Source organism: Phyllopteryx taeniolatus, chromosome 2 (assembly GCF_024500385.1).
Source record: "Phyllopteryx taeniolatus isolate TA_2022b chromosome 2, UOR_Ptae_1.2, whole genome shotgun sequence".
NCBI classification, from domain to species: Eukaryota; Metazoa; Chordata; class Actinopteri; order Syngnathiformes; family Syngnathidae; genus Phyllopteryx; species Phyllopteryx taeniolatus.
The window spans coordinates 9,145,179-9,172,797 of NC_084503.1; the positions used below are offsets into that span (position 1 = coordinate 9,145,179).

General features: G+C 40.9%; 1 protein-coding gene across 1 annotated transcript; it reads right to left on the bottom strand.

Annotated features, from left to right (window-relative positions):
- Positions 1 to 11: 11 nt before the first annotated feature.
- Positions 12 to 27,555, bottom strand: gas2b (growth arrest-specific 2b). Its single transcript, XM_061758953.1, has 8 exons — positions 27,317 to 27,555; positions 22,531 to 22,776; positions 21,193 to 21,302; positions 19,590 to 19,731; positions 18,722 to 18,785; positions 17,911 to 18,403; positions 17,701 to 17,808; positions 12 to 778 (listed from the first exon to the last, which is right to left on the bottom strand). The coding sequence occupies exons 2-8, from the start codon at positions 22,745 to 22,747 to the stop codon at positions 572 to 574; spliced, it is 1,341 nt and encodes a 446-aa protein (XP_061614937.1). The 5' UTR covers positions 22,748 to 22,776; positions 27,317 to 27,555; the 3' UTR covers positions 12 to 571.
- Between the last annotated feature and the right edge of the window lie 64 nt (positions 27,556 to 27,619).

Sequence of the window (27,619 nt, forward strand, 5' to 3'; positions counted from 1 at the left end):
GAGGCGACGTTTTGTCACTGATCATATGGTGCCATCTAGAGGGGGAAACTGATGATTTGGCTTTGAATTGTAGCGGCAAAGCACACGAAACGTCACAAAATGAAGTATGAGTGCAAGAAATACACACCAATGTTTTATAGAACATAATATAACATTTGTTTACATATTATTAGGTCAAAATATCCAAGTGTCACCTCCATGAAATGTGCATTACTTCCTTTGGACACTACATCACTTAAAATTTAAACAGACTTGGTGAAGAAAAGTGTCAAATTTGGATATTCCGGTTAACACATACATTAAAAACACAATCAAAAATACTGTGAATGAAACCTTACTAAACCCATCCGAGTTTTGTAAGCCCGTAATGATGTGAACAAATATACATTAGCTACAATGATATGATGATCTATACAAACTATATCCCTATGATGTGTAAGAGAATGACAGGTATGTACCACAAAAGGGATATATTTCCTGTTTGAAATATGTAATATTTAACAATACATACTTGTACAATTTGGTTAGCTAAAGCGTAGAGCAAAAATACAAAAATTAGTAGGAGAAGAGTCTACTTCTTTCCACGGTAATGGGCGTTGACCACCATGTAGCTGTCAGGTGACATGTTCAAAGTGAGTGGCTTTACTTTGTCCCGACTGCCCCTGACTTCAGATCTTCCCCCTGGTCCTCCTCTGCAGGGGTCGTGTTTCTGTAGGTAGCTTAGAAAAGTCTCCCAGCCTCCACCCACACGCACCATCACGTGACGTTCATTCAGCATCTGCCACATGAAAAAGGAATGTCTTATTGCCGCAATGTTTATTGATTATCAATTACATGAACAGTTTTTTTTAAAAACACATACGCACACACGCCATATTGAAGCTTGTCACCATGAAAGTCAAACGATCTCTCCGATAGCTGTCAAAATCTCATTAAACCAAATGAAAGAGCACCTCGTGCCACCAGCTGAGCTCACACAACAGACTAATCCATATATGAGCATGCACGCGCGCGCACACAAGCAGTGACGCACACAGAAAAAAATGTCAAAAAATAAAATAAAATAAAACGTATAGCACTGGTGTGTGCAGATTGTTGTTGCTGAAAGGGCCGCTGTCTCGGAATCAACACATCCTTCACAGACAAGAAGCCTTAGAGATGAAAACCAACTGCTGCCATGGCAACTACTGCCTCAATATGAAGCCAGAACAAAAATTAAAGGGGGATTGAGATGAATCCATTGCACACTCACAACTCCCAGGAGACTTTAACGTTCCCACGAGGCCTTGCAAAGCGGGCTATTGTCCTGTCAGAACTGGCCCACCCCCCTTCTTGGTTTATTGCCTATAAACCCTTCATTAAGGAAGCATTAAGAATGTGATCACACAAGCTGATATGTCAAACCCCCCGCCCCCTCAACCTTCCCTCATGTTGGGAGAAGCGTGTCACGCGTGTGGGATGAAAAATCAATGGCAGACGTGCAGACGCGGTCTATCTCACCTGACATCCTCCAGATTAAAATGTTAAGGTTGACAAGGGTCAAGTCTGACATCCTCAGTAAACCATTTTCTTGTCTTACAGGCACTAGATGTCATTTACACTGCTGTTCTTTCACAGCACAATGATTGCCTTTGTTTGATTGATAAACTGTTATTTATGATGGAATTACCATTATTCAAATGGGTGCCTTATTAACTCCCTGTATATTCTTTTGAAATTATTTAACAATCGACCAGCAAAAAGTGCTGCCGTACTCAACGTGAACGTGTAAAACATTGTTTTCAAACTAATTTTTGTTTGCGGGCCACATTGTAGTTATGGTTTCTTTTGCAGGGTTATCATGACTAAGACTAGGGATGTTCAAGTACTCCCTTCTGAGTACTCACCGATACCAAGTACCGATACCACTAGTCCTTTCGATACATACATTTCAATGAACACAATGACAGGTAATTGTGAAGAACTGTCTTTCTTTGTGAAGCACATGATGATTCGCTGATGTGTCAAATCGTCGCAGTGTAGCACCAACTACTGTCGAGGAGGACTTAAGTATCGGTGGCTGGTATGGGCAGCATTCACGAGTACCCGATACGTTGAAATAAGGCCCTGGTATCGGTACTGACTCATCCCTAACTAAAACCAATAAAAATCTACAATTTCCTCATCATATTATTACATATACAGTTAAAACCAAATGTTTACATCCACTATATAAGAACATGCTTTTTTTTGCCCCCTTTTTTTCGGTATGAAATCATACAGTAAGATTACTGTGCCTTTAAATAATTTAGGGAAAACCCTGATGATTCTGATTTATTCAGAACATTTGAGTTAATTAGAGACACACCTGTGAATGTATTTGAACTAGGCACACCTGAAAAACACTGCTTCTTTGTGTAATATCATGGGAAAGTCAAAATAAATCAGCCAAGATATCAGGAAGAGAATCATGCACTTGTGCAAGTCCGGTTCATCTTTGGGTGCCATTTCCAGATGCCTGAAGGTGCCTTGTTCACGTGTTCAAAGAATTATACACAAGTATAAACACCATGGGAATGTCCAGCCATCATAGCGCTCAGGAAGGCGACGGTTCTGTAACCCAGAGATGAACATGCTTTTGTCTGAAATGTGCATTATCAACCCAAGAACAAAAACAAAAGACCTCGTGAAGATGCTGGCTGAAGCTGGTAAGTGTGTGTCATTAGCCACAGTGAAATTATTCCTGTACTGACATGGGCTAAAAGGCCACTCTGTTAAGAAGAGGCCATGAATCCAAAATAAATGCAAAAATGCCAGATTACAGTATTCAAATACACATAGGGAAGATTAGCATTGTTACGTTTGGAGGAAAAAGGGAGACCCTTGCAAGCCTGAGAACACCATCCCAACTTTGAAATACAGGGGTGGCAGCATCATGTTATTGAGTTGTTTTGCTACAGGACTTCACAAAATAGATGGCATCTTGTGGAAAGAACATGATGTGGAAATACTGAAGCTACATCTGAAAATATCAGCCAGGAAGTTAAAGCTTGGGCACAAATGGGTCTCTCCCAAATTTACAATGACCCAAAGCACACTGCCAAACTGGTTACAAAGTGGCTTAAGGATAACAAAGTCAATGTTTTGGAGTGGCCATCGCAAAGCCCTGATTGCAATCCTATTGAAAATGTATGGATAGACCTGAAAAGGCATGTGCAAGCAAAGCGCCCTATACACTTGGCTCAGTTACACTAGTTCTGTCAGGAGGAATGGACCAAAATTATTGCCAACTATTGTGAGAAGCTTGTGGAAGGATATCCAAAACGTTTGACCCAAGTCATACAGTTTAAAAGCAATGGTACCAAATACTAATGGGATGTATCTTGTCTTTGTAGTGTATTCAATTAAATATAGGTTGAACATGATTTGCAAATCATTGTATTCTGTTTTTATTTATGTTTAACACAACGTCCAAACTTCATTGGAATTGGGGTTGTAGTATCAATCCATCCATCCCTTTTCTGAACCGCTTGTCCTAACTAGGGTTGCAGGTGTGCCGGCGCCTATCCCAGCTGAAATTGGGCGCGAGGCGGTGTGCACCCACCCAATCGCAGGACATAAACAACCATTCCCACTCACATTCACACCTACGGGCAATTTAGAGTCTTCAATTAACCTAGCATGCATGTTTTTGGGATGTGGGAGGAAACCAGAGTGCCCAGATAAAACCCACGCAGGCACGGGGAGAACATGCAAATCCCACACAGGCGATGTCGGATATGAACCCTGGTCCTCAGAACTGTGAGGCTGATGTGCTAACCAATCGGCAACTGTTATTATGATTATGATTATAATTATTATTACCTATAAGAGTAAAGACCCCTCTATGCTGAAAAGCTACAGCAATATAAACATGGTTATTTACTGATTAGCATACCATGTTGCGGCTAATCCTTCAGAAGTAAGTTATCAATTTAAAAGTATAGTGTGTTAAATAACTGGGGATCGTGGTGGGGGCAACTTATTTGGAGAGTTTCTGGCGGGTCACAGTGTTTAAGATGCAAGTAAGTCTCACGTCTTAACCTTCAAGTTTCAAGCAACTCCAATGTTGCTGTGGCAAAAAAAAAATCTAAATTTCAATCAAGTTGTGCAAGCAAGTCATTACGCCACTTGGTTTAAAAAGTATGTTGTATGTATGCAAGGTGACGAATGGCATCAAAAAGGATGAGATAGGTTTAAGTCAAGTCGTACAATCTTGCTCAGTCACAACATACAGTGGGTACGGAAAGGATTCAGACCCCCTTAAATTTTGTACTCTTTGTTATATTGCAGCCATTTGCTAAAATCATTTAAGGTCATGTTTTTTTATTGAAATTTTTGCAGATTTATTAAAAAAGAAAAACTGAAATATCGCACAGCCATAAGTATTCAGATCTGTTGCTCAGTATTTAGTAGAAGCACTCTTTTGAGCTAATACAGCCATGAGTCTTTTTGGGAATGATGCAACAAGTTTTTCACACCTGGATTTGGGGATCCTCTGCCATTCCTTGCAGATCCTCTCCAGTTACCATTATCAGGTCTCTCCAGAGATGCTCAATTGGGTTTAAGTCAGGGCTCTGGCTGGGCCATTCCCAGTCGCAGAGTTGTTCTGAAGCCACTCCTTCGTTATTTTAGCTGTGTGCTTAGGGTCATTGTTTTGTTGGAAGGTGAACCTTCGGCCCAGTTTGAGGTCCTGAGCAGTGTTCCTGGAGAATGGTTTGGTCCAGGAAATCCCTGTACTTGGCCGCATTCATCTTTCCTTCGATTGCAACCAGTCGTTCTGTCCTTGCAGCTGAAAAACACCCCCACAGCATGATACTGCCACCACCGTGGTTCACTGTTAGGACTGTATTTGACAGGTGATGAGGAGTGCCTGGTTTTCTCCACACATATTACTTAGAATTAAGGCCAACAAGTTCTATCTTGGTCTCATCAGACCAGAGAATCTTATTTCTCACCATCTTGGAGTCCTTTAGGTGTTTTTTTTTTTAAACAAACTCCATGCGAGCTTTGTGTCTTGCACTGAGGAGAGGCTTCCGTCGGGCCACTCTGCGTTAAAGCCCCGACTGGTGGAGGGCTGCAGTGATGGTTGACTTTTTAGAACTTTCTCCCATCTCTTCTGTCTCTCAGCTCTTCAGGCAGTTCCTTTGACCTCATGATTCTCATTTGCTCTGACATGCACTGTGAACTGTAAGGTCGTACATAGACAGGTGTGTGGCTTTCCTAAACAAGTTCAATCAGTATAATCAAACACAGCTGGACTCCAATGAAGGTGTAGAACCATCTCAAGGATGATCAGAAGAAACGGACAGCACCCGAGTTAAATATGAGTGTCACAGCAAAGGGAATACTTATGGCTGTATGATATTTCAGTTTTTCTTTTTTAATAAAGCTGCGAAGATTTCAACAATTCAATTTTTTTCTGTCAGTGCTGTGTGTACATTAATGAGGAAAAAAAATAACTTAAATGATTTTAGGCTGGCAGCACGGTGGGCAACTGGTTAGAGCGTCTGCCTCACAGTTGTGAGGACCGGGGTTCAATCCCTGACCCCGCCTGTGTGGACTTTGGAAGAACTTGAAGGGCGAATACGAGAAGCTATGTCTTCCATCCCACAAGAGTTCCCTGTGAAATCAGTTAATGCGGTTCCCAGGCGCCTTGAGTAACTGGTGGCTAATGCTGGTGCCCGTATCGAATTTTAAATAAAAATCCATGCAATACACTTTCTTGTCATGTTCATTTCTTGTAAGAATTATAGTTCAGAAATAAATTACAAGTACTTAAAAACAGGGATTTACTTTTCAATCACCCGTGTAGCCCATACTTCAGCCCATAAGAAAATAAAACTGCCAATTTCACATATAAGAACGCCTTCTTGGTCAGTAAATTTCCACATCAACATAAATTTTGCCACTTAAGCGATTCTCACTGTTGGTGACAACCTCTTTGAATTAAATACGACAAGCACATATGGATCAAAGGAGGACTCTTTTTTGGAAAATAGTACTTTCACACTTGGGACTAAAAAGTGGAGTCAAATTCATTTTAAATAGTGCCATCCATTCCTATGTTCGAAAAGAAGCCCCTGTTACAGTATATTGAAGGTGTATTGTCCTCAATATTTTGGCGCCCCCTGAATACCATGGCATCTTTAGCATTTGCCTATACAGTATTGCCTAATGGGTGAGCCAGCTCTGCTTCTTGGCATTGTACTTTCACACTTGGTGCACGTGTCAAGTTGTTACAGCCAGATCCAACATTGGCTGCTCCTTGCATTTGTGTATTTTAGTAACAATGCTTCTTCTGAAACGTTATTTATCTAGATCTAACATGTCTGACTTTGTTAAACCACAATTGATGTATTAACAGATGATAAAATGATCCCAGAGTGGAAAAAACACAGATATGTGCGTTGTTGTTGTTTTGTTTTTTTTGGACAACCCTAGTGAGGATAAGCGGTAAAGAAAATGGATGGATGGATGGATGGATGGATGTTTTGTTCAGAATTCTCACACAGGTCAGCAATAATACCCATTTCCCCTATAGATCCCCCTACACAATCTGCTACATCTGGATCCAATAAACCATCTTCTGGATTCCCCTGAGTCCTTCCTGTTCAGCCCACTGACTCATCTTGTCCTACTGAAAAATTCATGTGGGCTCACATGACAGAGAAGGGATTTAAACAGCAGCCAGTAGGAGTCAGACTTGAGCCAAATCAACAGCTTCTGAGGCAAGGAGGAACAGTGGGCCCAAATATCCATCCATCCATCCATCCATTTTCTTTACCGCTTATCCTCACTAGGGTCACGGGCTGCTGGAGCCTATCCAAGCTATCTTCGGCCGGGAGGCGGGGTACACCCTGAACCGGTCGCCAGCCAATCGCAGGGCACATACAACCATTTGCACTCACATTCACACATACGGGCAATTTAGAGTCTTCAATCAACCTACCACGCATGTTTTGGGGATGTGGGCGTAAACCGGAGTGCCCGGAGAAAACCCACTCAGGCACGGGGAGAACATGCAAACTCCACACAGGCGGGGCCGGTATTTGAACCCCGGTTTCCAGAACTGTGAGGCAGATGTACTAACCAGTCGCCCACCGTGCCAGCTGGGCCTAAAATATACCAAATCAAATTCCAATGAAGTAGGGATAATGTGTAAATGAATTAAAACAGAATACAATGATTAGCATATCTTTTTCGACCTATTTTCAATTACATTCAATACAGAACAAAGACAAGAAACACATGTTCAAATTGATGAAGCTTATTCCAAAAAAAGCTGGGACATGGGAATATTTACCACTGTGTTACATCACGTTTCCTTTTAACAGCACAATATGTGTTTGGGAACAGAGGACACTAATTGTTGAATCTTTGTATGTGGAATTCTTTCCCATTCTTGCTTGATGTACAACTTCACTTGTTCAACACTCAGGGGTATCTGTTGTCGTATTTTGCACTTCATAATGTGCCACACATTTTCAATGGGAGACAGGTCTGGACTGTTGGCAGGCCTAGTCAAGTACTCGCAATCTTTTACGACAAAGCCACTCTGTTGTAACACATGCAAAATGTGGCTTGGCATTGTCTTGCTGAAATAAGTAGGGGCGTCCATGAAAAAGATGTTGCTTGCATATGTAGCATATGTTGCTCCAAAATCTGTATGTGCCTTTTAGCATTAATGGTGTCTTCACAGCTAGAGGAAGACCAAAGAGAAGGTTGATGGATGTCGTGAGGGAAGACATGATGGCAGTTGGTGTTCGAGAGGAGGATGCAGGAGATAGGCTCTCATGGAAAAGGATGACGCGCTGTGGCGACCCCTAACGGAAAAGCCGAAAGGAAAAGAAGGAGGTGTCTTCACAGTTATGCAAGTTACCCTTGCCATTGGCACGAACCTACTCTCATTGGCTTTTGAACTTTGCACTGGTCCTTTTCCTCTTTGGCTCGGAGGACACGACATCCATGATTTCCAAAAACAATCTGAAATGGGGACTCGTCAGACTATAGCACACTTTTCCACTTGGCTTTAATCCATCTCAGATGAGCTCGGGCCCAGAGAAGACGGCTTTCACTTTGCATGGTAGAGTTTTAACTTGCATTTGTAGACGTAGCACCGAACTGTGTTAACTAACAATGATTTTGTGACGTGTGCCTGAGCCCACATGGTAATATCATTTACACAATGATGCTGGTTTTTAAAACAAAGGTCACGGGCAATCAATGTTGGTTTTCGGCCTTGTTGCTTACGTGAAGAGATTTCTCCAGACTCTCTGAATCTTTTGATGATATTATGGACCGGAGATGAAATCCCTGAATTCGTTGCAATTGGATGTTGATAAATGTTGTTTTTAAACTGTTGATTTATTTGCTCATGCAGTTGTTCGAAAAATGGTGAACTTGTCCCCATCCTTGCTTGTGAACAATGAGCCTTAAGGGGATGCTCCTTTTATACCCAATCATGACAATTACCTGTTTCCAATTAACCTGTTCACCTGTGGAATGTTCCAAACAAATGTTTTTTGTGCATTCCTCAACTTTCCCAGTCTTTTGTGGCCCCTGTCCCAGTTGTTGCAGGCATCAAATTCAAAATGAGAGAATATTTAAAAAAATAACAATAATGTTTATCAGTTTGAACATTCTTCTTTTCCTTTCGGCTTGTCCCTTTAGGGGTCGCCACAGTGGGTCATCCTTTTCCATGTAAGCCTATCTCCTCCATCCTCCTCTCGAACACCAACTGCCCTCATGTCTTCCCTCTCGACATCCATCAACCTTCTCTTTGGTCTTCCTCTAGCTCTCTTGCCTGGCAGCTCCATCCTCATCATCCTTCTACCAATATACTCAGTATTTCTCCTCTGGACGTGTCCAAACCATCCAAGTCTGCTCTCTCTAACTTTGTCTCCAAAACATCGAACCTTGGCTGTCCCTCTGATGAGCTCATTTCTAATTTTATCCAACCTGGTCACTCCGAGAGCGAACCTCAACATCTTAATTTCCGCCACCTCCAGCTCTGCTTCTTGTTGTCTCTTCAGTGCCACTGTCTCTATCCATACATCATGGCTGGCCTCACCACTGTCTTATAAACTTTGCCCTTCATCTCTCCTCCCTGTAGCTTCACTCTTCCCCCACCACCCCTCTTATTCATGCATATATATTCTGTCTTACTTCGGCTAATCTTCATTCCTCTGCTTTCCAGTGCATGCCTCCATCTTCAACTGTTCCTCCCTGCTTTCACTGCAGATCACAATGTCATCTGCAAACATCATGGTCCACGGGGATTCCAATCTAACCTCATCTGTCAGCCTATCCATCACCACTGCAAACAGGAAGGGGCTCAGGGCTGATCCCTGATGCAGTCCCACCTCCACCTTAAACTCCTCTGTCACACCTACGGCACACCTCACCACTGTTCTGCTGCCCTCGTACATGTCCTGTACTATTCTAACACACTTCTCTGCCACTCCAGACTTCCGCATGCAGTACCACAGTTCCTCTCTGGGTACTTTGTCATAGTCTTTCTCTAGATCTATAAAGACACAATGTAGCTCCTTCTGACCTTCTCTGTACTTTTCAACATCCTCAAGGCAAATAATGCATCTGTGGTACTCTTTCTAGGCATTAAACCATACTGTTGCTCACAAATACTCACTTCTGTCTTGAGTCTAGTCTCCACTACTCTTTCCCATAACTTCATTTTGTGTGGCTCATCAACTTTATTCCTCGAAAGTTCCCACAGCTCTGCACATCACCCTTGTTCTTAAAAATGGGCACCAGCACACCTTTCCTCCATTCCTCAAGCATCTTCTCACCCGCTAGAATTCTATTGAACAAGCTGGTCAAAAACTCCACAACCACCTCTCCTATATGCTTCCATACCTCCACAGGTATGTCATCAGGACCAACTGCCTTTCCATTTTTCATCCTCTTTAATGCCTTTCTAACTTCCCCCTTGCTAATCATTGCCACTTCCTAGTCCACCACACTTGCCTCTTCTACTCTCACTTCTCTCTCATTTTCCTCATTCATCAACTCCTCAAAGTATTCTTTCCATCTATCCAACACACTACTGGCACCAGCCAACATATTTCCATCTCTATGCTTAATCACCCTAACCTGCTGCACATGCTTCCCATCTCTATCCCTCTGTCTGGACAACATGTATAGATCCTTTTCTCCTTCTTTAGTGTCCAACCTGGCATACATGCCATCATATACCTCTTGTTCGGCCTTTGCCACCCCTACCTTTGCCCTATGTCGCATCTCAATGTATTCCTTTCGCCTCTCCTCGGTCCTCTCAGTGTCCCACTTCTTCTTAGCTAACCCTTTTCCTTGTATGATTTCCTGTACTGTGAAGTTCCACCACCAAGTCTCATTCTCTCCTTTCCTGCCAGAAGATACACCAAGTACTCTCCTGCCTCCCCGTCTGATCATCTTGGCTGCAGTGGTCCAGTCTTCTGGAAGCTCCTCCCTGTCCACCGAGAGCCTGTCTCACCTCTTTCCGAAAAGCTGCACAACACTCGTCCTGTCTCAGCTTCCACCACATGGTTCTCTGCTCTGCCTTTGTCTTCCTAATCTTCCTCCCCACCACCAGAGTCATCTTACACACCACCATCCTATGCTGTTTAGCCACACTCTCCCCTACCACTACTTTACAGTCGGTAACCTCCTTCAGATTACATTGTCTGCACAAGATGTAATCAAGATGTAATCTTCTGGAAAAAAGTGTTCACTACAGCCATTTGCATCCTTTTTGCAAAGTCTACCACCATCTGGCCCTCCAAGTTCTTTTCCTGGATGCCGTACTTACCCATCACTTCTTCATCACCCCTATTTCCTTCACCAACATGTCCATTACAATCTGTACCAATCACGACTCTCTCGCTGTCTGGGATGCTCAGAATTACTTCATCTAGCTCCTTCCAGAATATCTCTTTCACCTCTAGGTCACATCCTACCTGTGGGGCTGAGCCACTAATCACATTATACTAAACACCCTCAATTTCAAGTTTTAGCATCATCACTCGATCCGATACTCTTTTCACCTCCAAGACATTCTTAGCCAACTCTTCTTTTAAAATAACCCTGACTCCATTTCTCTTTCCATCTACACCATGGTAAAATAATTTAACCCTGCCCCTAAACTTCTAGCCTTATTGCCTTTCCACCTGGTCTCCTGGACACACAATATATCAACCTTTCTCCTAATCATTATGTCAACCAACTCCCAAGATTTTCCTGCCATAGTCCCAACATTCAAAGTCCCCACATTTAGTTCGAGGCTCTGTGCTTTCCTCTTCTCTTTCTGCCAAAGAACCCGCTTTCCACCTCTTCGTCTTCGACCCACAGTAGCTGAATTTCCACCAGCGCCCTGCAGGTTGACAGTGCCGGTGGCGGACGTTGTTAACCCGGGTCACAACCGATCCGGTATGGAATTCTTTGGATGAACGCTCATATTTGTTTGGCAATGTTTTAAGCCGGATGCCCTTCCTGATGCAACCCTCTGCATTTATCCACGCTTGGGACCAGCCTACAGTTTGCACTGGCTTGTGCCCCCCATAGGGCTGCATCCTCACCGCTTATCCTCACTAGGGTCGCAAGCATGCTGAGCGGCAGGATACACCCTGAACTGGTCGCCAGCCAATCGCAGGGCACATATAAACAAACAACCATTCGCACTCACTTTGACACCTACGGGCAATTTAGAGTCTTCAATCAACCGACCATTCATGTTTTTGGGATTTGGGAGGAAACCGGAGTACCCGGAGAACATACAAACTCCACAGAGGCGGGGCCGGGATTTGAACCCTGGCCCTCAGAACTGTGAGGCAGATGTGCTAACCAGTCGTCTACCGTGTATGTGTACGTGTGTGTCTTTGGCAGTGTGTAGTATATATATATATATACATATATATATATATATATATATATATATATATATATATATATATATATATATACACACACACACACACGCACACACACATACAGTGCGTATGGAAAGTATTCTGACCCCCTTAAATCTTTCACTCATTATATTGGAGCCATTTGCTAAAATCATTTAAGTTAATTTGTTTCCTCATTAAAGTACAAACAGCACCCCATATTGACAGAAAAAAATTATTGTTGAAATTTTTGCAGATTTATTAAAAAAGAAAAACTGAAATCTCACACAGCCATAAGTATTCAGATTCAATATTATTATATTAAAAAGTGACTATTCATTCATTCATCAAATTTCAATTTATCCCAATTGTTATAGAGACATAGCATTGAATTAGCTAATACTGTGTAAAATGTATAAACGATTTGATGGTTATTGTGTTGCTAACCGTGCAACAGCTGATCACATATATTTCTAATTATTCAGCGTCAAAGGTCAATCGAGCAGAAAGCGAGCGAGATGAGGTCATTTCTGTTATTAAGCTCAGGCCGAAATGTACAATAAATTCCTATTTAATTGCTCAAACGTCTTTCCTCAATTTCTATGTTTATCTTATTAGCAGATGATGTGATGAACATGATCTTGTGACTGTCTCTCCTCCCAATGACAGTCAGACGGCTACGAAGCATAAGGAGAACCTAATTGGGCACGGAGAAGAAAGGAAAGCTTTCGTCTTTTTCAACACCAAAGAATGGCTGAAGCACTTCATGGCCACCGTGATTGAATAGTCTCCAAAGGGAATGGACAGGATGGGGAGGGCGGAGGGCTGAATGTTTACACATGAGGAGGGGCTGTCATGCTCAGTCGCTCATTAACAAGCTGTCCGATTAAACCCCTCGCTAATGACTTTGTCTTGCAAGTCAATAGTCGGTGCTTGTCTCGAAGGTGTGTCCACACCTGGGGTCATCATGGTGTATGGTAATTGAGGTTTATGGCATGTTTCTTTCCACACGTTATGGCAGCTGTGCATTACAAGGTGATAGATGGAGTCGGGGTCAATGGGCTGCAGCAGTCCAGCAGCAGTGTTTGTGTTGTCAAAAGCTGAGGATAAGGTAGTGCAAGTCATGTCTGCACGAGAAGTTATGGTTGAACGCTGACAGATGGGCACAGAGTTGAGGTGCTTCATGACTAGTTGATAGAAAAACTGAAATATCACATCACAGACCTCATTCATTATATTTAATTGGACTGTGTTAATGTACTGTGTTTCAAATGACTTTGGATTCAGGATTTTTTGGGGGGGAAATGGCTAAAATGAAAATAATGCAACACAAGAACACAAATATAATTCAATTAATGAATCTATCAGAGATATAGATAAATTAGGTTTCCGTGAATGTCAATTTCTAAGACGTTTTGGAGAATTAGTGTATATGCTTGAGTTTGGGCAAGGCCTGTCTATGCTCCAGTGCACAGTGCAAGATCCATAAACGCATGCTTGGATGAGTTGGATGTTGAAGACCTTCCACAAAACCCCAACCTCAACACCGTCAAACAACTTTGGGATGAACTAGAGGGAAGAGCTTATCATCCACCAACAATGAACTCGGACCACAAAAAGGAACAAAAATTCCAGCATGAAGAAAATATTTCAGGGGAAAAAAATCTGTTATTTGTTATAATCCAAGAGCCCTCCTCTAGTGGCGTTGACAATGTTCCACGTCGATTACTTCCACACGTTCATGGCGAGACACCCAGACTCGGTTGAACTTCTGCCATTAGCTGTATCGCTATTCCAGTGATTTCCAATCTTTATGGAGCAAAGGCACATATTTTACAACTGAAAAATCTCACGGCACACCAACAAACAAGAACGTCACAAAAAGTGGATACATTAATTACTGTATATACTTCCTGCCATCTAATAGAAGAGCATTTATTTGTTCTGTCTGTCACTATGCTTCACTGGCATAAATTGAGGAACAAAGATACATTACTTCTTGTAAATAAATAATTCTTTTGAGCAACTAAGTAAAATTGGATAATTTCACACGGCACACCTGAAAAGCGCTCCCGGCACACTGGTTGGGAATCACTGCTCTATTGTCAGCAAACTGAGGCTGACAGCATTGATTACCAGTTACAGTAAAAGTGTGTCCGGTCAATGGTACTTTCAATAAGATTAATAAAGCACTAAATGGGTTGCAACTGGTGACCAATTAGCCACTGCAGTTGTACACACCAGGGATTTACAGTAAGTGCACTACCTTAATGGGGCCCTAAGCAGAAATATATTTGGGGGGCCCCCTCCTACCACTGCTTCACTACAATATACAAATGTAACACTTTACATGTAGCACTGTATCAACGATATAGGATTTTAATGATTATGTCACTGCTTCTCTTTATTTTTCTCTAATCTTTATTTAAAAAATATTTTGATTGTGGAGGTGGCATGGTGAACCAAGTGGTTAGCACGTCCACCTCACAGTTCTTAGGTCAGGGTCTAATCCGGGCTCTGGCCTTCCCTGTGTGGAGTTGGCATGTTCTCCCCGCGCAGACGTGGGTTTTCTCCGGGAACGCCAGCTTTCTCCCACATTCCAAAAACATGCATGTTTGGTTTATTGAAGACAACATTTTCTTTGGTGTGAATGGTTGCTTGTCTATATGTGGTCTGTGATTGGCTGGCAACCAGTCCAGGGTGTACCCTGCCTCTTGCCCAAACTCACTTGGGATCGGCTCCCACTCACCCACGATCCAAATGAGTACAAGCAGTATAGAAAATGGATGGATGGATGAAAATGGTTGGAACTTTCACATCATATGCCTTCATAGAAGAAGAATTCTTATTTGAATAAACATATTATACTGTTATAACAATTAAACATTTGGAAATGTTAAAAAATACTAAAAAAAATCATTCTTTTTTAGTCTGTACCAAAAGGTTAAGTGTGATCAAACTACAATATGATGATGAAGGCTACCATTGTAGCAAACTAACTAGATCATACACACATCTACACACTCTCCATCAGCATCAATTTTCTTTTTCTTTCAGCCTACATCTGATCCCTAATATATTTTCCCCCCATACTAAGATCTTGTAAAATAAAATGTTTATTTTCTGCATGTCATTACACGTGAGGGTGGAGCAGTCATACAGTTTGATGGAGCTTAGTGCAAGTGAAATAAATCATCCAGTTTACAATGAGACGTCTTCCCACATGGAAGGACACTGACTCCCAAGGGGGCTGGCATTTGAACTGCACACAACAGCCATATCTTTGCAAAATCATCTTGAAAGAGGCACGTTTGTTTTCCCTTCAGATTTGCACTCTTAGCAGAAGGTCTGTGTACTGAATAAAATCATTGTCAGCCCAGTCTTATCCAGACCATTCGTTGCCAGGCAACCCTGACTCCCAGAAGGCCTTTCCTTGAGCCTTTGTATTGAAACATACAGGTGGTGAATGACTCAGAGAGGCTGAAAGGCACCAACATCTCCATCCCAGATAATGGCAAATAAGACAGTGATTCAAGTTGGTGACACAACGATGGAATAATTACCTTTAAAAAAAAAAAAAAAAAAAAAAAAATCATATTATGCTCACAGCAACTATCAGATACACTTTGGGGTGAGCCATTTCATATTAGTCTACCAAAGGTAGCTTTAATTTATTGTATTACAATTTTTTTATTTTTAGCCTAATAAATCTCTTACCTACTATAGCTTATAACGACCTACTATAGCCTATGATGACTAAAATCAAATGTATGCACTGTAAAACACTTTTATCAGCAAAATTACAAAACTCGTTAAGATTATATATACAATATGTATTTTTAAACTAAAAAAATTTAAACACTTACAAAAATACAATCCGCAAATGTCCAAACATTGAGGCTAAAAGGAAAGTGATCGTGTGAGCCCTCATGTTAATCGAATGTCTTTACATTTGTAAATTGTACCGTAGCTTGCACAGTACAAGTGCCACTCGTTGAAATTCTAATAGTAATAAATGTGTAGCATTTTTCACGAGACAATCGACGAAAACACGTTTTCTAACACTTTCTAGCAGGTTTACAACGAGCATCTCTAGTGACTGTCCTTCAAAACAAGAACTTTCATCTTAGGCCACACCTCCCCCTTTCACTTTCTTTTGAGGTTGAGCGACAAGACACAACTCGCTGAAAGTAAAGCTTAGCACCGTCAATTTGCTGTTATTAAGCAAGTGTCAACAACTTTGGATAATGAACGGAATGAATGACAATAAAGGCACTGTGTATTTTACTTATGCATGCAGGTTATAATTGGCTCATCAAATTCGCCTAATTAACTATGAATTATTCTGATGTCGATGAAAATGACACAAGGGGTCACACATTCACTTCCTGCACCTTTTCCGTTAAATTCACTATTTAATTTGTGTCAGGATTTATAAAAGTGTTGGGAATTTTGAATTTTTGTTTTTACTTTTTTAAATGCATATTTTAGTTTTAGTTACTACTAAGCAGTGGTGTGCCGTGAGGGCCTTCAGAACCTTCTCTGCTGGCCTAAATATTATCAAAAGCACTGACCTACAATTACAACTTAATTCAATTATTGATTATTTATAATATATATTGTATATAATATAATAAAACATACATGTATATAATAATATGCAGTATATAATAACATATATGAATTAATTTCAAATAATATATTTGGGTTTTTTTCAAGATTGTGCCTACAAGGGCGTACGCCTCGGTAATGCGCTCTCTAGTATTGACCATGTTTCTGTCCTTTTCATTCCTTTTCGGAGACTTACTTACACTCGAGAAGACCTGCTAAACATTAGTGAGTCTTTTTTCTCAGAGTTACTCACAAGTGGCGCAGCCGCACTCTGTGGCGCATGGAGGAGGGGGAGAACACGACACCACAGAGGAAGGCATGCCAGAGTGCAAGTTAAGCTTCGACAGCAAGGATTTCGAACACTACTTCAGTCGATTCACCTCACAAATCTACGCTCCCTACCCAACAAATTGGAGGAGTTTTATCTCCTCACAAATCTGCCCAGGGCCTTCGGACTCATTAAGGCTGAGTGATGTAAAAATCTATTTGCAAAAGGCCTGTTTGTTTAATCAATCACGTTTCAAATGAACCTTAACGGGCCTGCTAGCTGGCACATAATGACATCAGCATTTTTCTATGCACTGATTGGTTGGTCAGCGCAAGCTAAGTTCGACGATCAAAACACATCTGGGGCAATCTGCATAAATTAATACTACTAATCATGCATCTACGGTGAGTATGATGCATTTTTTGTTATATTAGTAAATATTGATTCTAAAACTGCTCCAGATGATGTACATAGCACAGTAACATAATTGTAACGTGGGGATGGTGGTAGCCAAGTCGCTATACTCACAGTTAGGACAGTATGTATGCCTTTGTGTGCGTTTTTACATGTATGTGTGTGGGTGTGTCTTTGCGTAAGGGTAGGAGGGGTGTGTCTTTTCACATCTGTTCTACAGTGTGCTGTGATTTGTTTTATTTTTCTGTGAAGCGCTTTGTGTTGCATTTTTATGTATGAAAGGTGGTATACAAATTTGATTTAATTTGATTTAATGCAGTAGTAAGAGGTGGATACGGTCAGGTAAGTCCCCACTTAAGGCCCATTTGCCAAGTACTGTCCACGGCCCACCAAGGGCTTACCCATATTGCAGGAAGTGCTTCATTTCTGTATTGTAAGTGCATTGTGTTGTGCATACAGATAAACTACAGGTAAGATATGTAAGTATAGTCATGCAATGCTTACCCGTATGTAAAGAACTTTATCCCCCACACGATAACAGCTTTTTGGCTGCTTTTCAACAGGGAACCTGTTTGGACAGCTGCAGGGAGGATTTTCAATAATGTTTCTCACCTGATAGAGGTTAGACAGACATTGTGTTAATGTACCGCAGACATGCAAACGTACACAATGTAAGCAAGGTCAAATAAGAAACATTTCATGAAAGGGGCGTACAGTGTCATCCAAAATGTTGCTGGTGCCAGTGCTCTTTCGGATAGTAGATTTACTGGAGCAACGGATCAGGTTTGGTGGTCGGGAGGGTGTGCTTGCGGCAATGGCCACCTGCGTTTGGCCTTTTGAGGCTGCAGATGTGCTAGTGGGGCACAAAGGGGTTTGTGTTGAAGCTGTGCTTGTGTCGAGTTTTGGAGCCGAGTGGAAGGACTGCAGGGGGGATAAACATGTGGGCATTGGGTCTGCAGCCGCTGAAGGACGATCAGACGTGAGGGGCGTGTTGTGGGCTTCAGAGAGGCAGGTTGAGCTCGGAGTGCCGGGCAATGGAGGAGAAGGAGGCGGCGGGGTTGAAGGCTTGCTTGAATGTGATAGTGCATAACGCTCGGGGGATGGAAAAAAGGAGAAGGGTAGCGAGGACAATGGAGAGGCGCTCCCTGCCTCTTCCTTCTCTATCTCGCTCTCCAACTTCACCAGGCCTGGAGGCTCCACTCCATACCTGAAATGGCAAAAATATGGCAATAATCATCATGTCATTCAAAATAACAATTCGGAGTTGAACATGCGAAGGTCGCCACATTTTTACAGGTCCGATATCAAACAGCGTAAATAATCATGAAAACAACAGTGACGAAGTAGCTTATACGGAAAGTTGCAAAACATTGCCTAATAATTAAATAGCATCTGAGTTCTGCTTTTGTTTTGCCAGCTTTGTTTATTCAATAGTTACGCTACACTTTTTCACCCTTTAATTCATTGTGTTATGTTGTCACTTTGCATGACCTTGACAGTGCCTGAAGCACTTAAAGTAGTTTACCTGGCGGCCATGCGTCCCAGCGCCATCAGGCACAAGCACACCTCCCGTGGATGCTTATGGAGGACTTCCCACAGCACATGTACAGAACACAAACAAAGAGAGTGACTAGATAAAGATAGAATAAACAGAATATTGTTTTGACCAAAAAATAAAAAATGAAATCCGGAGATAAATGTCTACAGCAAAGGGGGCATATTGTGGGAAGTGCTTTGTCTGTCTCTGTTGTTCATCTCTATTTTTGAGGCAGAGCTGGAATTCCGGTGGCCTTTGAATGTGCATCTGAGGGCATGAGGGCACAAATGCTTCCTCTCCTTTCACCAGTTCACTACTTCCACATCAAACAAAGCGCCTATCTGATCCCAACAAAGCTAAAAGCATTGTGAAGAAGGCGGTTAGGCACAACATACCCTCTTACACAACAAAATCTACTGTTGGAAACAATATCAACGTTCACTCATTGATGTAGGTTAGGATCTTTTTTTGATACCACTGCATAACATCTGGAGCAGATATAAGATACATAAGGGGAAAAAAAGCAAATATTATATGAGCCACAATGATACTAAGTCAGCAAAGTGGTGTCTGCCAGTAAATTACTACTCTGCTAATCCCTTTATCTAGTTAGTCAAGTCAAGGTTTTTAGCCTCCATATTATAATTGTCATAGTAACGAACTTGCCAACATTTCAGAAAAGAATTGCATTCGATCAATGTCAGAGAGTTGTACCAGTCACAAATATCAATACACATTCTGAATAGCCCCCCAAAATTAGGAGTCCGTAGACTGCTCAAGGATAACTGAGGGGTAACCACAAATCAAACCAGGAAACTTTCATTGTCGAAGACCGATTACACCAGCATTAGCTCACCCAAATCCTCAGATTCAAAAAGGTGGGCCCTGTCAATGCCAATCTTGCGGCACCAGTAGAGGAAGTTAGCTGTGTTGTCTCTGGCAAAAAATGATCCTGAAGTTGCATCAGATCGCCAATGGATCACTCTCCTGGTAAAGGGCTGCACAAACACACACATAAGGAGAACACACGCATTCATCAAAGAGGTGGGATCGTCAATTTTCTGACAAAGGTACACATCTATGTATTAATATGTTTGTGTTTTAGGGAGGAGTTAGCAATACACAGTTTTTCATTTAACATAAAAATTTGGCGAAAACTCATGCTATCACACAAACTCTATATTCAATCAGAACAAAAGTTTTTTTTTTGCTCGTCTCCCCTCTATAGCATGTTGAGATGAAAAATGTGCATTTTTGTATAGTGAATGTGTGATACATCAAATACATCTCGTGGAATCTCTGAAGTTGAATACGATTCACAAACTCTCGGCCATTAGTGACTGGATAAGTGGCAAATTTTTCTGAAGAACATAAAACTATTTTCTGAAATGTATTTGTGCCCATGTGCATCATTTTGTCTTCTTTTAGTAATGCTGTCTAAACACCATGCTCCTTCTAAGGATTCTGGCAAACAGCCTAAGCGCCAGATGAAGGTTATGATGCTCCAGATGAAGGTAAACCTACTTGAGATGTTTTAAGGAGAAAAATAACACGCTGCAGTATCCTACCATTATAATGTGAACAAGAGTACCATCTGGCACGAAAGGAGAATGAAATGACGATAAGGTAGACAGTAGAAGCTAGCTTTTGCGGAAGTGCCAAGACGGGTTATGATTGTGCGAGATAAGCACATCGTCATGATGGAATGTGGATTACAGACTGCAGGGAGAACATCCCCTTAGATGGCAACATCATTCGGTAAAATAAGTTTGAAATGATATTAAAGTGTTTTGCGATAATAGTCTCTTGTAAGCTTAGGGTTCGAATGGTTAATTAATGAAAATATTTAATGGTGGGGGTGCCTTCTGTTTGTAAATGTTTGCTATTCGATGAGGTGCTTGGTCTCCAACCCAATGGCAAGAGTTGACTACATCCCCTCTGAATCTACTTTCTTGCATTGTATTTCAAACTCTTTTTCTTTGGCTTTTTGTGTACAAGGATGTTTTACTGTATTAGAAGTTATCCCATGTCTCGTGCTGCAATGCCAGTCAAAAACAATAATAAAATAACATTGGCCTGTTGCTAGAAATGACGCTCAAACCCAATTAGAAGTGAAGTTCACCGTTTTTTCCTGCATTTGTTATCATGTCATTGTTGATCTCATCTCACTTGACACTCTTGGCATCATAACTTTGACTTTGCAGGCTTTCATTGTGACATCCGCAAGCATTTTTACATTTGAATATGTGAGCATGTGTTTGTAATATTGTGGGGCCAGTGAGAGTATGTTGGAAGTTTTTGGCAAATAGGTTGAGTAATTTAATGTCCGATATTTTACGCCTCAATTTGGATTGGCATAATTGTACTTTGCATACCTGTCAGTGGTAAAAGACGGATTTAGATGTGGGGTGTAAGAGGCACCGATCCCAAGAAATAAGGATTTGGTTTTGCTACAGCACCTTGCCAAGACTACTGTGGCTCATCTTATCCTGGAGAAACTGGGCCAGTTGACAAAGAACAATGCCATTGTCCAATCTATCCATCAGACTGTCAGCGGTGACGTCCACACCTACACACACAAAATACTAATATAGGTATTCGGAAATTGGGGAAAGTTTGATTGAGAGGTCAGCCTGATGGTGATATCTACAAATAACCAACATAAACTTTCGGGTAAAATCCTTCGTATCGATCAAATGTGATCGTGACATGATCAAATAATGTCAACTGTAAAAAGAATGTATAATAATAATAATTTACAACATTTAAAACATGGAATATAATCAAATATATTAGAATGAAGCTTGTAGTTAGGCATACAGCTGGTTTAAAACAATTATAATTTACATTTAAATCATGGAATATAATCAAGTATATTAGAAGGACGTTTGTAGCTATGCATACAGCTGGTTTAAATTTTTTTTTAATCCAGTACAGTTAAAAAAAAAAAAGATTCAAGTACATTTCAGTTGTATTCAACTTTCAAGTACCGGTACAATATAACCTACGATGCATTTGCATTTAATCTTCGGTTTGTTTTTTAAAATGTATTCAAGTAAAAAAATACATATATATATATATATATTTATATATATATATATATATATATATATATATATATATATATATATATTCTCTTGATGTACAATGCATTTTAACTGAATCATTATTCGAGGACTGTTTTTTTTCTCTTCCTATATTTAAGCAAGTGTTCAAATTATTTATAATATTACAGTGGCTTACAATTGTAAAATAAAGACGTACTTTTAAGGAATAAAAATTGATTAACATTTAGGCCCACCAGTTGCTGTATTTTATTGTTGGTCATGACGGTGGTACTTGGGGAGCTAAGAAATTTGTGAGGTGGTGGTTTGTGAAAAAGGTTTAATGGCTTAACAGTCTCCGAATCCTTGCACTCTAAAGTCTCCATAATGCTATTGGATACTGATATTTAAAGAAATAATTAACCTTGATCGGATAAGAAAAAGAACACACATTTGACATGTACAACTCAAAATCATGAGTTCAGTAATCCTCTAAAATCTTTCTTAATCAATGAAAAAGAAATATGAAGGGCTTTGTATTACATTGGCAGCCACTGTCGCAGTGTCGCCTTGTTTGACATCGTCTAAAAAAAATCTAGTCCTTGTATTAACTCCAAGAAGTAAGGTTTCAGGACAAATCAGGTTCAGAATTATGACTGGTATAGAGGGTGGACACAGGAATTGAAGTAATTGTGGGCCAGGACCACATTTGATCAGCCCTTTGTCTTTAGTGTTAAAGGTAACCAATCTCACCCATGATGGTGTTGAGCCAAAGAGCCAGGTCTTCTTTCATAGGCAGCATGCTGGCATCATGGCGGTACGGCAGCCACTGGTTGTACTCCTGAGGACTGGCGAGGCCCGGCCCGCAGTGCCGAGACCTCTGGCCCAGCAGGCAACCCATCCCCAAACCTGTCAGCTGGCCCAAAGGACTCTCAGCCCTTCTGTTCATCGATTCCACTTCACCATCCATGCTTCTGCTCTGATCAGCTTTGACAAGTCCTGCGAAGAAACGTTTTGAATCTACTTTTCATTGATCATGAAGCGGTTGTCATATCACTCAGATTAGAAATGTTGACGTCAATCGTTTTCAGTTTGGATTCAACAATTTACTTCTTAGTTTTAAATATCTTTATCTATTTTTAGTCAAAATTAAGATGTTTTTGTTTTGTACTGCTCCAAATAATGAGATAATAATTGTCAACTGCATGATTGTCAACTTAACGTATTCTTTAAAATAGAGTGGAACCCGAGAACACGAACTTTTTGGACAGAGTCCCGAACGTGCTGTCTGCTGTCCAGGAGGATGAGACAAAACAGCTTGGTGTCAGCTGATCTGTGCATTGCCGAGGTTATTATTTTTCTTTGTGTGTGTGTGTGTGTGTACGTGTGTGTGTTTAGGATATCAATGATGCGAATTTACAGATGAAATAATTACAAAAGAATTCATTTCCAACCCATCAAATGCAAGGCTTGCTACATTTCTTTAAAGAAAATAATGAAAAAAAATAATTGTATTGATTTCATTTTGTTTGCTGATTGAATGGGAATAATTCAAAGTGTAAAATGTAAACTCGTTTGTGTTTTATATGTGCTGCATTCTATCCACCTGTTGCTGTCATATCAGGTGAAATGGGTCATTAATTACTCAATCATTAATAAGTCCTCATAGTGGGGTACTTGGTTCTGTTTTGCAAACAGAGCAATTGCTTACTTGCAAACATGACTAGACAGGTTGGCCACGCATTTCCATACATGCTTAGATGCATGAACCTTCAACTTTCATCAAAGTGAAACACAGATTCATTAATCCAAGTGGTTGAAATAGAATATAAATATAAGTTAGCGAAAAGGCTAAGGAGTTCTGCTGGTGCTAGTGCAATGCACAATTGCCATGTTCCCAGAGAAGCCTCCATCATAAAGGTTAGCCCCATGCAGAGACACGTTCTGTCTGCCGGGAAAACTCACTGCTAATCACATGGGATCAGGACAAAAACACACAGTGGGTTTGTTGATATACGGTCGTCAAAGACCATCTTTGTACAGTAGCTCTTTTTAAAGCACAATTCAAACATCATTATAGATAGCAGATAAGTAGAATAATCAGGTTGAAGTACACCTGGTATGCAGATGCTTGGAGCCCAGACAAGCAGCATGACATCTGTTTTTACAACATTCATAGCTTATACATCCGGTGTTTGGGCATGAAGAACCTGGTAGAATTGTACTGATGAACATCATCACTGCATGATCAGACGGGGGGGGGGGGGGGGGGCAGTTCACATGAGAAAAAGTGTGAGAAAAGTCTTAACAGTGGGTATGTGTGTGTGTGTGTGTGTGCCTACGGGACTGCACGTGTGTCAATGTGTGTGTTATATGCGAGATCGACGAAAGTAACACACACCAAAACACAAATGTGAACAGTGTAGCATGAACCCAGTGAAAGGGCCCTTTTGTTAACACATGGTGCAGACTTGGGACAGACGCGGGGTATGGGAAGCAGCAGCCTGCCAACTTGGAGGCTGGTTAAGAGGTTGACTAGGGGGCCATGAGAACTTGTGTCTCTAACAAAACATCCAGGTGAGAAAATCACACCTGTACTCCAGGATTGCTTTGCTGGGAAGCGATGGCAAAGGTCACCCACTGGCCTATCTCTGAGACACTAGAAGCCTTTATGCTCCAGCAAAGCTCAAGGTGCATGTCTGTAAAGACAACACACATGGGCACTGGCACACAAACACACGCACAGGCCCCTGCATGGATGTAGTAGTGTTTCTATTGCAGCTTTGTACAATGTATGCTTGAGTGACATTTCCTCACCTATAATTGTGCTTACAGTCAAAGATCCACAGTCATTAAATGGAAAGAGCTACAATTACATACTAGCTGAACTGAAAATGTGAGCGAAAGGGTCTAAAATAAAGTAGCAAAAGAAAAATGTCACCTTCAATGTCAGCCATTTGAATGTGTAAAACATCAATATTGGATGTCCAGTCACCAGTGGTGTAACGATTCAGTCACTATATCAGTGATTCTCAACCAGTGTGCCGGGGCACATTAGTGTGCCGTGAGTGCTCTTCGGGTGTGCCGTGGGAAATTATCAAATTTTACATAATTGCTCAAAAAATTATTGATTTTCACAAAGTAATGTATCTTTGCTGCAATTGGCTGGCAACCAGTTCAGGGTGTACCCCGCCTCCTGCCCGATGATAGCTGGAATAGGCTCCAGCACGCCCGCGACCCTTGTGAGGAGAAGCGGCTCAGTAAATGGATGGATGGAATGTATCTTTGTTCATCTATTCATGCCAGTGAGGCATAGTGACAGACAGAAAAAATAAATGCTCTTCTATTAGATGGCATGAAGTAAATACAGTAATTGTGCCTTGGCTCCTAAAAGGTTGGAAATCACTGCACTATATTGATTTATAATCCTCCGATCCAATTTGATCAATCTGTGCACGGGAAGTTAGCCTTCTGAACGCAAAAAAAGATTCCATCGATACTAGGAATTAACGATTTATGCCCGGCAGACTTTATTTATATCGAGGTGTGTGCAGTATGTGTTGTATTTCCAAGAATTCCTTTTACTTCGCTTTATTTTTAAGTTAGCACCGTCTAGGCTACTTTCTTCTTCGTCTCTTTTCTTCTTTGCTTCCTGTTCTTCGCCCCACATCCAATAGCTCCTTTTTGTAGTGCCCCTAGTGGTTGGAGGAGACACTACAGTATCTGTGTGTGTGTGTGTGTGCGTGCTGCTTCTTAAGCACACATACTGACGTTGAAGACATCAGTCTGTCTGGTGGATGTCAGATTAGAAGAAAGCAAGCGAGGAATCGTCAATGGAAATAGTGTGTGTGACTTACAGCATGTTGAAGCCTTTAAAGTTGGTTAGCTTAACTTAGCTCGCTAGCCACTAACATAGAGAAGAGACGCGTTTGTCTTCAACTCATCGCCCAGCAGAGATCAAGTGTGAGTATAAAGTGCTGTGAATGTGATTATCGTGTAAAAATGTGCACAGTAGAAATGCTGAGAGCGTTGCTGAATGAGTGGCCGTCGTAGAAATATTAGTAGCTTTTGAAAGAACAATAACATTGGACGAGGAGGAGGAACTTTGTGGGACAAAAGAGGAAAACGAGTGACAACGTCAACTACTGGACGCTGTTTCAAGCTCAAGTTTGTTTGTTTATTTTGCTCTTACTCTTACTTACTTTAGCTTTTACTGATACAATTCTGAAAAGATTTTCCTCATGAAAACCTCACAGTGCTTCATTTCTCAACATTAGTGTTTGACTGTTTAGAACAGGGATTCTCAAACTTTGGGTCCAGCTAGCAATTCCTTCCAGTCCAAGGACCGCCTCAAGATTTTAACACCATTTAAACATCTCTTTTTGTGGAAAAAAACTGGCAGAACAAGTAAAAAGAGATGAAATAATATAAATAACAATAAGTTGTTGTTACTGTTGTTTTATTGCAAAGCAATAGAAGTACCTGCACATCAGGAAAAAAAATTATATTTAATAACCATAATTAATTTGAGCTGTTTCCCTTACAAGAAACAACAGGAATCTAGGAAATTCACACTAGATTAATTTTTGGCTAAAAACTTACTGAATCAATTTCCAGCGACTGAATCATTTCGGAGAGTATCCTTCTAAATGAACCAATATCATCCTTGAATCAAATCGGTAACCACGAATCATGATACAAATCGAATCGTTTCTCAAAGGAATCGTTAAACGTACACCTCTACCAGTCACACATCAAATCACTCTCATTGGTCTTATGTCCACTGAAACCTTATAAAGGGGTATTCTAAAAGCACCAAGTGATTCCTGGGAAATGAATGAATGCCACTGTCTATAATTCACCTATAGCTGGGCTTTCACCTCATGGCTTCCACTGAGTTACTTCTTGACTAAATAAACTTGTTATCAACACAGGATGGACAAGGTCTACAGCCTGTTACTGCTCCCCGATGAGAGTTTGCGTTTCAGGATTTCAGCCTCAGTGGAATACAACCGCATAAAGGTTAACTTCTTCCTTTGTTGCGCTGACTGAAACTTCAAAATCAAATAAACAATGTGTCTCAGAACAGTCTGCTCTGTATTCTAACGACTCATCTCCATGAAGTGGAAGGTCCAACTGGGTAAAAAAGACACTGAAAACATGTTCCTACCTTCTCACCAATAAATAATGAAATATGGAGCACCAAACATAATTCCTCTTATTGAAACACCCTTTTTCACAGACACAGTATACAAAACTATTTAATGCTGCATTTAAAATTCCTGACTCACATATTTTAACATATGATAGTCGAGTAAAATGTTTCAAGCTAGTTAGTATATGAAGCACAATGACTGTGACTGTGCTTTTTTTTGTTTGTTTTCTTTTTAACTTTTGTTGTAACCTTTATTTTGGCTTTCTGTACACTCCAAAAATTAAAAGAAATGATGCGTCCTTTCAATCCATTCATTTTTTCAATGGCAACATCACTACTGACAACGTAATGAAAACGTTACAAAGGAAGGACAGATGTACTTACAAAAAGTGCTGATAGTAATTGCAGATGGATTTCACTGGTTTACCTCTTCATCAAAGTTTGCTCCCAATTCTCCTCGTAGTGTGCACACATGACTTCCAGCACGATGGTCACGGCCTCACTCTCTCTCACAGGCGGGGTTGAAACTCTCAGCAGAGTACTTTCAACTTGCAACTGGTGGTGTCATCTTACACCCCTTCCATCTAGACACGTCTCAGCAATAAGATACACTTCAAACTAGATCAACAGCAATATTCTCATCAGCTATTACTAGCTATCCAAAAATTCTTCATTAATTTTCTCCTT

Excerpts from the sequence above, each read along its gene's own strand:
- gas2b (XM_061758953.1), bottom strand. The coding sequence starts at position 22,747 with ATGGATGGTGAAGTGGAATCGATGAACAGAAGGGCTGAGAGTCCTTTG. Across the intron at positions 18,786-19,589 it reads TTTTGAATCTGAGGATTTGG|TCCTCCATAAGCATCCACGG; the intron begins GTGAGCTAATGC and ends TGCTGTGGGAAG. Across the intron at positions 18,404-18,721 it reads CTGGGACGCATGGCCGCCAG|GTATGGAGTGGAGCCTCCAG; the intron begins GTAAACTACTTT and ends TTGCCATTTCAG.